At 44.0% G+C, this 15436-nt stretch overlaps 1 protein-coding gene across 1 annotated transcript in view; it reads left to right on the top strand.

The window, feature by feature from the left end:
* LOC122064956 (probable polyribonucleotide nucleotidyltransferase 1, chloroplastic) overlaps nucleotides 1-15436 on the top strand; it is a 60148-nt gene that overhangs the window by 40369 nt on the left and 4343 nt on the right. The window contains exons 10-12 of the mRNA XM_042628738.1: nucleotides 7019-7072; nucleotides 7138-7179; nucleotides 7725-8234. Coding sequence (XP_042484672.1) covers nucleotides 7019-7072; nucleotides 7138-7179; nucleotides 7725-8144 — 516 coding nt within the window. The 3' untranslated portion in view covers nucleotides 8145-8234. The remainder of the gene's footprint in view (nucleotides 1-7018; nucleotides 7073-7137; nucleotides 7180-7724; nucleotides 8235-15436) is intronic.

Below are 15436 nucleotides of genomic sequence, written 5' to 3'. Positions count from 1 at the left end.
GGGGGGGAAGGGGGAAAGCAACAAGGGGATACAATCCATGAAGGGGTGGAAGTGGGGGATATGATAGTAGGTGGAGGCCTAGGAGACAACAATGAGCCTGTTCCTTGGGGTGTCTCTAACCCTACGATGTGGGAGGGAAGCAAGCTTAGAGCTGACGTCAAAGTAGATGGCATTCCAAATCTTATCATAAGAAGGAATTGGACCCCCATCCACAAAGGTTTTGCTCCATCGAGAGTTGGTTAATGGTGGCACAAAGTTTGAGCTTTCCAACAATGTCACAAATGGTGGGGTCAGGAAAGGTCATATCTACCCAGATCCATTCTTGTGCTAGTAGGCCAACAACGACTAAGGACTTTTTGGCAGATGGTGGAGTAGAAGGGACAAGAGATGAGGTGGTCAACATCTTCAGTTCTATTCCAACACAGGCAGCATATAGGAAGAACCTGAGTGTGACGGTGGATGAGGAAGGACTGCGTAAGGATGCAGTTGGAGATAGCTCGCCAAGCAGTGAAGCTGTGGCAAAGAATATTGCCTTTAAACCAAAGGACTTTGAGGCACGAATAAGAGGGACTTTGTTGGAACTTGGAACTAAACAAGCTGGAGGGGGAAGGATTCCAAAGGATAGAATTCTCTCTTCCTCTCTAGCCAGGGGGAAGAGGCGAGGGGCGAGAGAGGACCAAGCGTCAGCTAAGGGGGAAGGGGGAAGGGGGAGGAGCCCAACCATTGTTGAGGATGATGGAGAGAGTAGCAAAACGATTAAGACCAGAGTAGACAATCTTGGGACTAATATATAATTTAACACAATATTTAGTGGTAGAACATATATAATTCAAGTAAAACAACTTAAATTTGTATTTGGAATGATTCAACATCAAATTATAAACCATTTCGTCATACATGGTTTTTTACAAAGAGTCAAATATATCCAAGTCAACAATAATACAATACAATCAATGTCACCCCCATGCTGATCCTAGAGTCCTAGGGCTGGATCGAAACCACTAGAATGTTGTTAATGCCGAATCAAGTTATCCTCTGCATATATCATAAAAGCTAGCCATGTCATAGTATAGCAGAAGAAATGTTTGAAGTCCTCCACATTCCACAATAGCCCTATAAATGGAAACATCAATGTACTGGAGGTCTAGAGTATATATCTCTGAACCATGAGGACCTTAATCGAGAGCCATTGCTCCTTGATGGTGCCGGTGGAACTGGAACTGGCATTGGCATGTATGGATGGTGGGCCGGGAACAAGAAGATACTGCCCACAAAATCTGACCCAGTGTGTGATTGATCCTTATACTCAAAGGCAAAGAGTAATGGTGACGAAGAGCTATCTGCTCATTATGAATGGCTCCCACATTATTGCACTATTTGTTGCTCATTTGGCCACCAAACTTTAGCTTGTGCTCCCAAAATTTCTACTGCCATTGATGAAGGCCGTATCATTGTTGAAGCTCCCTTAGCACTGAGTAAATCACTCACTTACCTGACCATGGGAGAAAGACCAAGTGCAACCACTGGCACCATAGCTGGATGGCTATCCCAGAAAATCTCGAGGATCCCTCTGCTAGACCTACGTTCGTTGTTCCCTCCGACCTTTCCCCTTTGTCCATTGGGCTAAACAGATTCGATGATCTGCTTTCCTCTTCTTCGTCTGACAGCGAAGAGGGTGAGATGTCCTCTCAGCCTTCCCCCAACTTGTCCCCTCGTCTTATCACTATTCCTTGCCAACATTTTGTCACCGATCACCTTACAAATCTTCCTCTCTCCTCCCCTTCTTCCTCCTGCCAAGTCCCCCTTTCTCTGCCGGCCCTTGACTCCAAACCTTCTGAGGTAACCTTGCTCGTTGAGTCTCTAAACTCTTCCACAACCTTTCCCCCTCTCCACCCTCCTTTTGACGTGGAACCTACCTCACCTCATCCTACATGGCCCACCTCTCTTGCCCAACCCATCTCCTCTCCCTCCTTAACCCTAAAGCCCACTCACTCGACTATGCCTAAAAAAGCTCATCATCTTTGGCCCACTCATGCACACCCTCCTTACCTATTACGAAACCCATCTTCCTTAAACCACCCATCCCCCATAAACCCGCCCATTTCCACACCCAAGAACTTCGACCTGGATATCCTCCTGGGTCTTCGTCCTAACCTATCGAGAGTTTCCTTACCCCCTCCCCCCTCCCCCCTCTCTTATCTTCTGCAGGTACTTCGATCACTACTTTGCTTTGCCGACTATCGCCCTTGCGACTCCTTTCGTTTGTTCGCCTCTTGCGCTCGCTGCCACTTTCCTGCTTCCTTTGGCTCTCCGTCAACCTACCATCTATGCCCTCGTCAACCAGACATCTATGGTAGCTGATGACTCCCCCTCTCAACTCTGGCCTTCCGCTAGACATTCCTCCACTGCTGGCCGGCATCCATCTAGCATCGCTTCTCCCTCGGTTGCTTCCTCGTCTGTTGCTGGTCTCCTTATGCCTGTTGCTGCCACTTTGTCTTCACCTGATCTAGGCATCGCCACTATTCCCCCCTTTTGCAAGAGCCTCCTCCTACTGCAGATTCTACATTTGTCTCTCCCTCTAAGACTCCCACAGCTACTTCTTTGGAATTTTTGAGAATTGCTCCCCAGCGGCCACTACAAACATCGCCTCCTGAACTCTGGGCTCCTCCCCTACTGCCCACGATCGCTGCTCATGTTACTCCCATTGATGACACTCTGTCAACTGCCCCGGAGGGCAACATTACCACGTTTACTTCCGCCACCTCCTCTCCTCTAGAGAAGATTATGATGCCTGGGGTTTCTGAAAGCCTCCCTTCTCAGGATGCCCTTTCTACCTACCCTCCTGGCACCTCTGCCTCCCTACTGGAAAGGAAAGTTAACCGTCTATGGTGCACTTGAAGGAAACTGATGTCACCAAGATGGAAAATTCACCCCTCCAAAGTTTCTTGTCACTCCCTATTCTGCTGCTACCATCTTCCATAGAATTTTGGTCGCTAAGTACTTCTCCATTCGGTCTATGTTCGACAACACCTCTAAATCCACCAAAAAGAAAAGCCCCCCTCTAACCCAACCTCTTCTTGCCTCAACATCAACAAACCTGTCTTCTCCAACCCCCTGCCCTGTGGTTCCCCTCTTCCCTACTCCCTCAAGGAATATCACCGAAGGAAGAAACCTTCTTCCCGTCCCCTGGCTCCTTTGAGCCCCTGTTGTCACGCCTCTCTCGGTCAAAATGATCCCCTAGACCATTTGGAACATCTGAGGTATTAATTCCTGGGTCAAGTAGTCTTATCTTAGAAACCCTCATCCGCTCTTCCAAAACTGACCTGTGTTGCCTCCTGGAAACCAAAGTCTCTGAGGCCAATGCCCCCTGCATCCTTAACCTCATTGCTCCTTCCTGGTCCTCCATCTCCAACTTCTCCCTCCACCCCAACGGCCGTATTTGGATCCTTTGGAACCCTACTAAGCTCAATGTCTTCTCCCTCTCCTCAACCCCCAATCCATGCATCTTTCTATCTTTGATCTGTCCAGTTCCAATTTTTTCTTCCTCTCTATTATCTACGCCCTCAATTGTGCCTCGGATAAAGAGGATCTTTGGTCCGACCTCCGGTCCTTTGCCCCCAACACTGGCTTGCTCCCGTGGGGGCTTGCTGGAGACTTTAATGTTGTCAAATTCAGTGCTGAAAAGTCGGGAGGAGCTCTCGTCGACTCATTGGTGGTGAGCTCCTTCAACGATTGGATTGAAAAAATTGGCATGCATGACCTCAGATGGTCCGGCGCAAACTTCACTTAGCACAACCATAGATCCAATTCTGGCAGAGTTGCTAGTAAACTTGATATGGTCTTGGTCAATGAATCTTGGATAACCTCTTTTCCTTCTTTCCATGCTATCTTTGATCTCCCCAACATCTTTGACCACTCCCCTATCTCCCTCAATGTGTACCCCTACATATCCTTTGGTCTTAAACCTTTCAAATTCTTTGACTTGTGGACCCTTCACCAAAATTTTCTCCTTACTGTTTGTGAAGCATAGAGCCTACCTATTCAAGCCTTTTCCTCTCCTCTTATTGCTTTCACTAGAAAGCTCAGGAATGTCAAGTCTGCCCTCAAATCCTAGAATCGTTCCACCTTTAGTGACATCTCCAACCACGTCTCCCTGAGCAAAGAAAACCTTCGATCCGTCCATTCCTCCCGTCAATTAGATTCTCTCAATCCTTCCATTGCTAATGAGGAAAAAGCATGATGCCCTTGACCTCTTCTCTCTCCTTGCCCAGGAAGAGAGTTTCCTTCGCCAAAATTCTAAAATTAAATGGCTTGAGCTCGGCAACTCCAACTCCTTTCATCGTTTTCTCAAAGCCAAATCAAATTCCAACTCCATCCCCTTGCTCGCCTCTCGGAATGGTGATACCCTCCTCAACCCCGAAGAGAACAAATCTGAAACTGTCGCTTTCTTTCGGAACTCTTCCATGCCTCCCCTTCCCCTCCCCCCCTCTCTGCGTACCCTGCCGACCTTAACAAATTCGTCCCTGATAACCTTGCCTCCAACCTTTACTCCATTCCCTCAGAAGAGGAAAGCCTCTCGACTAACCTCTCGCACAAAGCCAACAAGGCTCCTGGATCTAATGGTTTTAGTATGGGATTCTTCTCCTCCTACTGGGAAATCATCAAATCGGATCTCATCCATGCTATCAAAAGCTTCTTTATTAACTCCTCTCAGATCAAAAGTGTCAATCAAACCTTTCTTTGTCTCATCCCCAAGCTTGAGGGAGCCTCCTCCATGTTGGATTTCGCCCCATTTACCTTTGTAACCTCCTCTACAAGTTCATTGCAAAAATCCTTGCCAACTGAATCCAATCGGTTGTGGACTCTCTAGTCAGCCCTAATCAATATACTTTTATAGCTGGCAGAAGCATTGCAGATAACATCATTCTCTGCCATGAGGTGGTTAGAGGTTTTGAGCGGAAATCCCACTCTGTCGCTACCCTCCTCAATATTGACATTCACGAAGCCTTTGATTCCATTAATTGAAATTTCATTTCTAGGGTCCTTTGCCAAATTTCCTTTCCCCCGGTCTTTATCCATTGGATCTACTCATGCATCTCTACACCCATGTTTTCTGTTCTTGTTAACGGTTCTCAGGCTGGCTACTTTGCCTCTTCTGTCGGTATTAGGCAAGGTTGTCCTCTCTCCCCCCCTCCTCTTCGCCTGCTCTCGAAGTCCTCTCTAGATCCATCCAATCTGCCACTTACCTCCATCTCATCACTCCATCCCCAAATGCAAATCCATTGGCCTCACTCACCTTGCCTTTGCTGATGATCTCATGATCTTCTCCAAAGCTGATCCTCTTTCCATCTCCTCTATCATTTCCTTCCTTAACTCTTTTGAATCTTTCTTTGGCTTCCCTATCAACTTGTCTAAGTCTCGCCTCTTCCTTGCCGGTGTCTCTTACTAGGTCAAAGAATATCTCCTTCATCTTACTGGTTTCTTGCTTGGTTCCTTGCCAGTCAAATACCTGGGTCTCCCTCTCATCTCTGCCAAGCTTTCTGCCCACCACTGTTCCCCCATACTTGATCTCATGAGGAAAAGGCTCCAGCTCGAGAAAGGAAGGCTTCTTTCCTATGTTGGTTGCCTGATTCTTGCTAGATCTGTGATTCAATTGATGTACCTCTACTGGTTGGGTGTTTTCTCTATGCCTTCCTTTGGAAGGCTCAGATCAATCCAAATTCCTCCACCTCCTTAGATGAGCCTCTGTTTGTCTCCCAAAATCTGAGGGGAGCCTGGGTCCAAGAAGAGTCAAAGATTATATTAAAGCAAGCACCCTTAAGCTCATCTGGAAAATTGCTTCCAAACACTCTAGTATCTGGGTCAACTGGGGATACTCCTCGTACCTTAAAAAGGACTTCATTTGGATGGCCTCCCCTCCATTTGATGCATCCTAGGTATGGAGAAACATCCTTCTCCTCATACCAATGGCCCTTATGCCATCTCCTCCAACATCACAAATGACTCTTGGTCTTCCCTTCGCTCCCCTTTCCTTTCTGATATCTGGGCCGACTACACCCCCTCCCCTCCTTCCATGGGAACCAGGAGAACAAGATCTCCTGGATCCCATGTTATGATGGTCCTTTCTCCTCTACATCTGCCTAGAACCTCATTCGTTCCTCTGCCCCTATTGTCCCTTGGCATAAGGTTATTTTATTTAAAGGACACATCCCACGCCAAAGCTTCACCACTTGGTGCGCCTTCACTGATCGCCTCCCAACCCAATCCTTCCTCAACCACCTCCACATCCAAGTCTCCCCTTCTTATCTCTGCTAGAACAACAATGAAGACACAAACCATCTCTTCTTCAACTGCCCCCTCTCCATCTGGAAGAAAGTCGTTAGCCATTGTTGGCCTACCTAGAGACCCATTATGCCTTTCAACCGGGAATGGATCTGGAGTGACATGACCTTTTCTAGTGGCACAACGGGTAAGCTTGCCTTTTCTGCCACTATCAACCATCTTTGGATGGAGCAGAATCTCCATAGATGGATGTCCAAATCTCGGTCCTATGATCAGATTTGGAATGCCATCTATTTTGATGTCCGCTCTAAACTTGCTTCGCTTAAGCAAAAACCGGTAAGGAACACCCCAAGGAACAGGCTCATTGTTGTTGCCTGGGGACTCTCCTCCATAGCCTCCCACCACCCCCATGATGATTTGTATCCCCCTTAGGCCGCCTTGTTTTCAGCTTCTCATGAGGTTTTAGTTTCATCTGGTTAGCTTTTGCTTTGCCCCCCCCCCTTGTCCTTCCCCTTTCTTTTGTGTTTGCTGCTTCTGCCCTCTGAGCTGTGCTCTCCCCCCTCCCCCCTCTCTTCCTTTGTATATTCTTTCCCCTGTTTTAATGCATTATTTATTCATCTAAAAATAAATAAATAAATAACCGTGCACATTTATGTATTTTTTCATGTATTTAGAATTCCTTTGACTATTTTATCTTTTTCCATCTTTGAGGTTTCACATTCTTAGTCTTATGCAGGGACTCTGTCATATTAGTGAACTAAGTACCGATTGGCTGGCAAAGGCTGAAGATGTAAGTTCTAAATATGTTCAATAGAGTTCTTGCTGTTTCAAGTTTACATCAATTTCTCATTGCAGGTTGTAAAAGTTGGGGATCTTGTTGATGTCAAACTTATTGAGGTAGGCACTTTTTATTCTTCTTGTTACAACTGAGAATTTCTAATATGATTGATTGCTGGAACTTTTGAATGTGGAATGGAGGATTTCATCCTCCCTGCCTGTCTGGTTTGTACAATGATTATGCCAAAGGGTAGAGGAAGCTTCTGTCCTGACCCAAGCCTCTTGTGCATACCGTTCTCCTTAATAATTTCATTCTCCTTAGCATTGATGGACAATGTTAGGTTTTTTCTTTAATGTATTCTGGTTGATCTGATACTTGCTGTCAGGACATACGGATGTTCACTAACTATATAACAGTAATGGACTAATGATTATACTAATTTTTACCTGCAACCATATAAGTTAGGTTTTCAACTGGCCATGAAAATCATTTGATTAATTGATAATGTTCACTATTACTCCAAGAAGGTGATTGTGAAATGTCCTTGTTTCTGTTAACCTCCTCGTTAAATTGTCCCAATCCATGCTTCGCTAAATTGTCCTCATCCATGCTTCTTGAAATTTTATTGATAATGTTCTTTCTTGTTATATGACATATGATCCAGATAAATGAGAAAGGGCAACTTCGTCTAAGCCGCCGAGCTTTACTTCCCGAAGCAAGTCCAGAAAAGGCCAATACGGAGCATCAAACAGGTACCCAAACTGAAGAAAATGCATCCTCACAGACCACTGAGAAGGGTTCACCCAAATCACGAACATTGAAGGGCAGATTAACTGCAGAGGACATTGAACAACCCCAGGAGAACGTTACTGTCTCCAAGCTGACTGGCTTACCTATGAAAAGCAGTTCTGCTGATGAGAGCTTGCTCAAGCCAGAAAAGGCTATCAAGAGATTAATTAACCCTGCAAAAGGTGGACCCTATATTAACAAATCGAGGCCAAAGAAGACCAGCAGTAAAGCAGTTAACAGCATTGCTGGCAATGAAGGCACTAGCTTGGTGGATGGCAAGGCTAAAGTTGGGTAGGCAGTCTTGGTTTAGTGGCCAACTGTGGGATTAGTTCGATGATGAAGTGAATGGAGATTGATGGAAGATCACTCCTGTAAAAAGGACAAGGTACAAAGTCCACCTTTTCTTTATATTACATCAATATGCTGAACATGTACTGACATGGTTGTTTAGGAAGAAAATTAGTTCATATTGGGAAAATGACTCCTAACATGATAAGAGTCACTAGGACCACATAGTACACTTTTTATTAATTAAAGCATCTGTGTGTCACCTGCCCATGTTCTATTCGATGATGGTGTCTTTATTGTACACAATATATATATATATATATATATTTTGGTATGGCTGGCTGCATTGCATGTAATGTTAGATTTCCCTAATATATCCATCTACAGTAACTACCAATACAACGATAACAGCAAAATCAGTCTTATCCCAACTTAATGGGGTTGGCTACATAGATCCATTTAATAAAAGAAAAAAAAAAAGAGATTAGAGATAGGATAAGAAAGATGAAAGTGGATCGAAGAGAGTAAGCAGAAAGAGGTAACAGCCTAACAAGTCAAGAAAATCTCAGCTAAATGGGGCCAGTTATGTGGATCCTCGCCCTCCAATAGGCTCTGTCTTGCCCCTAGATCTTTTAGCTCCTACCATCTATGTTAGATCACTCCTCCTAACTAGTGCGTCCTCATGCCTCCTTTGAACATGGCCATAGCACCTCAGACGACTTTCACGAAGACCACCTCAGATGACTTTCACGAAGTTTGTTGAAGATCAGGGCAACTCCCAAATCAGCTTTAATATGTTCATTTCTTATTTTATCCTTCATAGTTTTTGCCTCTCATACATCTTAACATCCTCATCTCAGCTACACATATATTCTCTACATGACACTTCTTACTTGCCCAACATTCCGCCCCATATATCATGGTTGTTTACACAACAGTCTTGTAGAATTTTCCCTTAAGCTTTAAAGGGATACGCCGGTCGCACAACATTCTAGAAGCACCTCTTCGCTTCATCCATCCCCCTTTAATTCTCTGGGAAACATCATCTTCCATGTCACCTTCTTTACTTATGGTTGCCCCCAGATGTCTAAAGTACTTACTTTGTGGAATCTCTGTCTCCTCAATTTTCACCATTTCATTATCTATCATAGAGTGGCTAAAATTGCACATCATATACTCAGTTTTCGATCTACTCATCTTAAAACCACTTGTTTCCAAGGTTGATCTTCATAGCTCCAATTTAATGTTAATCCGTGCTTTAGTCTCATCCACTAAAATGATGTCATCGGCGAAGAGCATACACCAGGGGACCTTGTCTAGAATGCTCTTGGTTAACTCATCCATGATAAGTGCAAACAGATTGGTGCTTAAGGCCAAACCTTGATGTAACCGAATCATAATTGGGAATTCCTTGTCTTGACCTCCCATAGATCTCACGATAATCACCACACCCTCATAGATGTCCTTCCATATCTCCACATACATACTCGAAACCTTTTATCTTTTCTAGTACATGCCGGATTAGATCTCTAGGAACTCTTTTTTAAGCTTTTTCTAAGTCAATAAAGACCATATTGAGATCTTTTTTGTGGACTCTATAACTTTCCATGAGCCTCCTCAATAGGTAGGTAGCCTCCATCGTCGATCTACATGGCATAAATCCAAATTGGTTCTCTGAGATCTTAGTTTCTCTTCTCAGGCGGGCATCAATAACTTTCTCCCATAGTTTCATAGTATGACTCATTAGTTTTATGCTTCTATAGTTGTTACAGCTCTGAATTTCCCCTTTATTTTTGTAGACCGGGACCACAACGCTTCTCCTCCAATCATCTAGCATCTTCATAATCCTGTTAACCAAGCAACCCCGCATGCTCTTAGCATTTTCCATAATTTTTATTATGATCTTATCTCAGCCCAGTGTCTTTCATGCTTTCATCTTTCTTAGGGTTTCTTTAACTTTTGCCACCCTAACCTTTCGTACATATTTATGACGTGTGGAGTCTTGATGAGTAAAGCAATCTTCCGGGTCATTCCTACTCAGAGTATCCCCATTTAGTTGGGCACTAATATACGCATCCCATCTCTTCACAATGTCCTCATCCCTTACCAACACTCTTCCATCATCACCTTTGATACACCTCACCTAGTTGAAATCCCTACTCTTCCATTCTCGCATTTTAGCTATCTTGTATATAGCTTTTTTCCCTTCTTTTGTATTTAGGTTAATGTACATATCCTCATATTTTTTCGTGCTAGCCATCCCTAAAATCCTCTTAGCTTTGTTTGTGCATCAAAATACATCTCATCTTTAATTCTTTTCCATGTCTTAAAACAAACTTTCTTTGTCTTGATGGCTACTTGGACTTCTTCATTCCACCACCACGTCGCTCTAGGGGCCTGACGACTATCTTTTGCTTTCCCTAGGACTGGCAACCCGCTTAACACAAGTCATCATCTTGTTCCAAATCTCATTGGTCTCCCTCGAAGTCTCACTTTCCTTGTTTGACCACTTTATCCGAAAATGTATTTAAGGGCTCACCTTTTAATTTCCACCACCTCATCTTAGGGTACGTAGGTTCCTCCCACAAATTTGTGCTCTGAGATACATATCCAACACCACCAGTGTACGTTGGGTGGTTAAACTCTTCCCAAGGATAACCTTGCAGTCCTTACATAACCTTTTGTCTACCCTTCTTATTAGGAAGAAATCTATCTGGCTTGCATGATTCCCACTTTTGAAGGTAACTAAGTGCTCCCCTCTTTTTGTGAAGAAAGTATTCACAATGGGAAGATCATAGGCTACCGCAAAGTCCAGGAGTGAGGTCCCCTCCTCGTTCTTCTCTCCAATGCCATACCCTCCATAAATACCTTCATATCCTCTACGATCCCTCCCAACATGTTTATTCAAGTCACCTCCAATAATAGTTGATTCATCTTGATTAAGACTATATATCAATCATCCATGTCATCCCAAAATTGACTCTTGATACTTTCATGCAATCCTACTTGGGGTGCATAGGCACAAACAATATTGACAACCTCTTTCTCCGACATCAATTTGATAGATATAATCCTCTCCCATTCTTTTGACATCCACTACATCATTCTTTAGATTTTCATCCACTACAATACCAACTCCGCTTCTGTTACTTTGATCTTCTGCATACCAAAATTTGAAGTCATCCATTGCCTTAGCTTTATGACCTTTCCATCTAGTCTCTTGAATACATGCAATGTTAATCTTCCTTCTCCTCCTAACATCAATAAGTTCCAAGCTCTTCCTGGTTAAGGATCCAATGATCCAGGATGTTAATCTAATCCTGCGCTTCTGGGCTGAAATCTTTCCTCTCACATGCCCTTAACTACTTATCACCGCATTCAGGCGTCAATACAGGACGTCGCTTATGGGGGACGCCCCAGCGAAAGAAGGACAAAGTGACATAACAAAAGACACAAAAGAGATCAGAAAACAAAAGGATCCATGCAAAAGGAGATTGGTTGGACATAATGAAGTGTCGGCTGCCTACCTGACGCACCAATATATTGAAGTAAATATAAGTAATAGATAGGTATATACAAAAGAATTACAAGGGAAAGGGCATCTATATCAATCAATGGTAAAAAATGAGAAAATGATAAGGCGCATAAGCAAACAGATACAGTAAGGCTATGAAAATATACACATCTCACACATTCACTAAAATACAACGTGAACACAATAGATGCTGAAATCAAGATATAGACACGTCCAATAGCAACATGTATAGCAACCAGCTAATGACAAACAAAATATAAACATATACAACAAACTAAATATATAAAGAACATGTGATGTTACACTACAACCAACACAGAAGGCAAACCAGATTTGACATATACAATAATCAATCACGAACAAGAAAATCATACAAGACAAATGGTAGAAAGAAAACAGAATATTCCAATGTCGACCAGAATGATACAAACAAATGCTACATCAAACTAAAGCCTCAACAGGGGTAGGCACTTTTTTTTATTTTATTTATTTATTTATTTTTTTTATGAATAAATAAATTCATTGCCAAAGGAAGAAAGAATATACAGGAGAATAAAAATAAGGGGAGGAACAAGCCTGAGAAGCCAGGAGGGGAGGACTAAACTAAGCACAAGGGCGACAAACCAAAGGGGAGCTAAGGGTGGGAGGGGGAGAGAATGGTAGTGGGGATGCCCCATGATACAACAATGAGTCTATTCCTTGGGGTATTTCTAATAGGGCGGGAGCGGTGAGAAATTATCTTGGAGGAGACATAAAATATAGATGGCATTCCAAATCTTGTCAAAAGAACGAGAGTTGGAGGTCCATCTACGAAGATTCCTTTCCATCCAGATATGGTTGATGGTGGCAAAGAAAGCAAGCTTTCCGACAATGTCACAAATGGTGAACCAGCATAAGTCATATCAACCCAGAACCATTCTCTACTTAAAGGGAGCACTCTTTTTCTCGATGGCCAGCAGCGACTAAGAACCTTCTTCCAGACCGAGGAGGAGAAAGGGCAGGAGAAGAAAAGATGGTTAACATCTTTGGTGCCATTCCAGCAAAGTCAGCAAGAGGAAGAGACCTGGATGTGGTGAGAGGTTAGGAAAGTCTAGGTAGCAATGCAATTGGAGATTACACGTCAAGCAGTGAAGCTGTGGCATGGGGTGTAGCCTTTAAACCAAATGATCTTACGCCATGTGGAGATTGCGCGCCAAGCAAAGGCGGAGTTAAATGAGCCAGAAGAAGAAGGCATCCAAGAAATAGTATCGTGCCTACTCGGTGGCCGGGAGAAGTGGAAGAGAATGCCAAATGTCTGCAACGGGAGAGGGAGAAATGGGAGGGTCCCAGTCATAGTTGTCACGGCGTCAAATCGATCCAAGGCGGTCGAGGGGTGGCTAATCGATTTGGCGATGAATCGCCCATTATGGCGTTGCCATGGCGGTCAAATCGCCCATTTGTCATTTTTTATTTTCTCTATTTTCTATAGTTATTTAGTATGCTATTTTTTTTCCCCTATTCTCTAAATTTATTTAGCATGCTACAAGCCAACAATATACCCTATAACATATAAATCCAACATTAAGCAACATCAAATCATCAAAAAACAACATAGCCCTATCAAAATCACCCTGCATTTTACAAAAAATCGACTGCCTAGTGAATCAAGCGTGACCTGGTGTCCATGGAGGTGTCATGGCGATGCCTATCAGCCAATGGCGACCGCCATTTGTGAGTCACGTAAATCGTAGCACTGCCATGAACTTCTTTTTCAGCCAGGACGTCAAATCGCCGCTTGGGTGACGCCATGACAACTGTGGTCCCAGACACCATCTCGGAGGATGATATCAACCATGGCAGACCAGCAAGACCCCGAGGAGTAGATAGATCTGGGGCTAACAACAGAAAGGACGACTCTTAGAGGGTGTTAGGGATCAAAACATAAAGAGGTTGAGGAACCATTCCAATGGAGTAACGGATGGCCTCAAGGGCTTTGGGTCTAGTGCGGTGAATATTACGTCAGACCTAAGAAGCATCAATGGAATGGGAGACAATCCAGAGAGAATCTGTCTTAAGGAGAGAGGAGTAAACCCATGAAACCCAAATGCTTTTTTGCTTTGAAACAATCCTCCAAATGAGTTTGAGAATCCCCATATTGTTAACTTCTCTGATTCTCCTAAGACTAAGGCCACCTTCTGATTTGGGAAGGCACATAGTTCCCCAGCTAGTGAAGGAATTTGGAGAAATCACCCCCTTTCCAGAGGAAAGAGCAAAGGAGGGACTCAATTGCCTTGATGGCAGAGCTGGGGAGGGAAAAAATGCCAGACCAATAGAGGTACATGGATTGAATCATTGATATGGCAAGTTCAAGGCAACCAACATAAGAAAGCAGCTTCCCTTTCCAGAGGTGCAACATTTTTTTCATGAGGTCATGCATTGGGGTGCTATAATGGGCCAATAGTCTAGTAGTAATAAGAGGCAATCCAAGGTACTTAACAGGGAGATGACTGAGAGAGAAGCCTGTCAGCTCCAGGAGATGGGCTTTTGAAGAGTCGGAGATCCCAGAGAGGAAGAAACGGGATTTAAGGAGGTTGATGTGAAGACCGAAGAGCTCTTGGAAGAGGTGGAGAGAAGACATAATGGATGTGATGGATCCGAGGTCAGCTTTAGAGAAGATCATAAGACCATCAGCAAAGGCAAGATGGGTGAGAAAAAGGGATTTGCATTTAGGAATAGGAGAGATGAGATGCTAGTCAGTGGAAGATTGGATAGATTTGGAAAGAACCTCAAGCAAAAGAAAGGGGGAAAGGGGGCAACCTTATCTGATGCACCATAAAAGAGTTGAAGAAACCCGTCGGGCTACTATTGACCAAGACTAGAGAAAAAAGAAGGTGGAGATATAGGAGTGAATCCAGAGCACAAAGAGAGAGGGGAAGGACATCTGAAGGAAGACTCTAGAGATGAACTCCCATTTGATGGAGTCAAAAGCTTTGTGGATGTCAATTTTAAGCAGCGCTGCAAGGGAGTGGGAGGGGTAGGCATGTTAGCAAGCAAGTAAACAAATCAATGAGAGAGGAGTCCCTTACTACCTTGAGGGCTCCAACCCCTGTCAGAACCAAGTAATCTGGTTTAGAATCGGGATATTGGATCCCTAGGGAGTAGCAATGTCGACCTGCACACTGTATAGGAGGCCAGAGCAAACTAGAGAAGACCAGATCCGATTGGCGCTACTCAAACGAGGGCTATAATAGCGGTGGGGCTAGGTGGGGCTCTAGGATCAGTGTTGGGGATATGGATAGGACGAGATTCAGTGCTGGTTTGTTGGGGATAGGACTGGAGGAGAAAATCGGGGGTACTTGAATTTAGGGGAAGTTACCAGGGAGAAAGAGAATCAGGTGGTAGCATTTTGAAAATCGATTACGGTTGTAGTGTGAAGAATTTTGGGGATCACAAGTGGACCAGATAGAGTCAGGGGGCAGAGAGGTTCTTTGTGAGTGGGAGAGATAATCAGGGCTGGTGAGAATTATCAAGGAGATAATCAGGTGGAGATCATACAGGGGAAAATCTGGTGTAGATCATACGGGGGAAAATCTGGTGGAGATCATATGGGCTGGTGAGAGTTATCAAGGAGGTAATCAGGTGGAGATCATAGTGGGGAAAATCTGGCAGCAAAGTCTCGAATTCAACCAATTGCAGGGTTTTTTTTTTTTTTGGGTTAAAATCAATTCCAGATGCAGGGTTAGGGAAGTTTCTCAAAGGCCGAGCAGAGAGGTCGTGAGAGGGAG

Source organism: Macadamia integrifolia, unplaced genomic scaffold, assembly GCF_013358625.1.
Source record: "Macadamia integrifolia cultivar HAES 741 unplaced genomic scaffold, SCU_Mint_v3 scaffold1839, whole genome shotgun sequence".
Lineage (NCBI taxonomy): Eukaryota > Viridiplantae > Streptophyta > Magnoliopsida > Proteales > Proteaceae > Macadamia > Macadamia integrifolia.
This window is presented reverse-complemented; position numbering and strand designations above follow the sequence as displayed.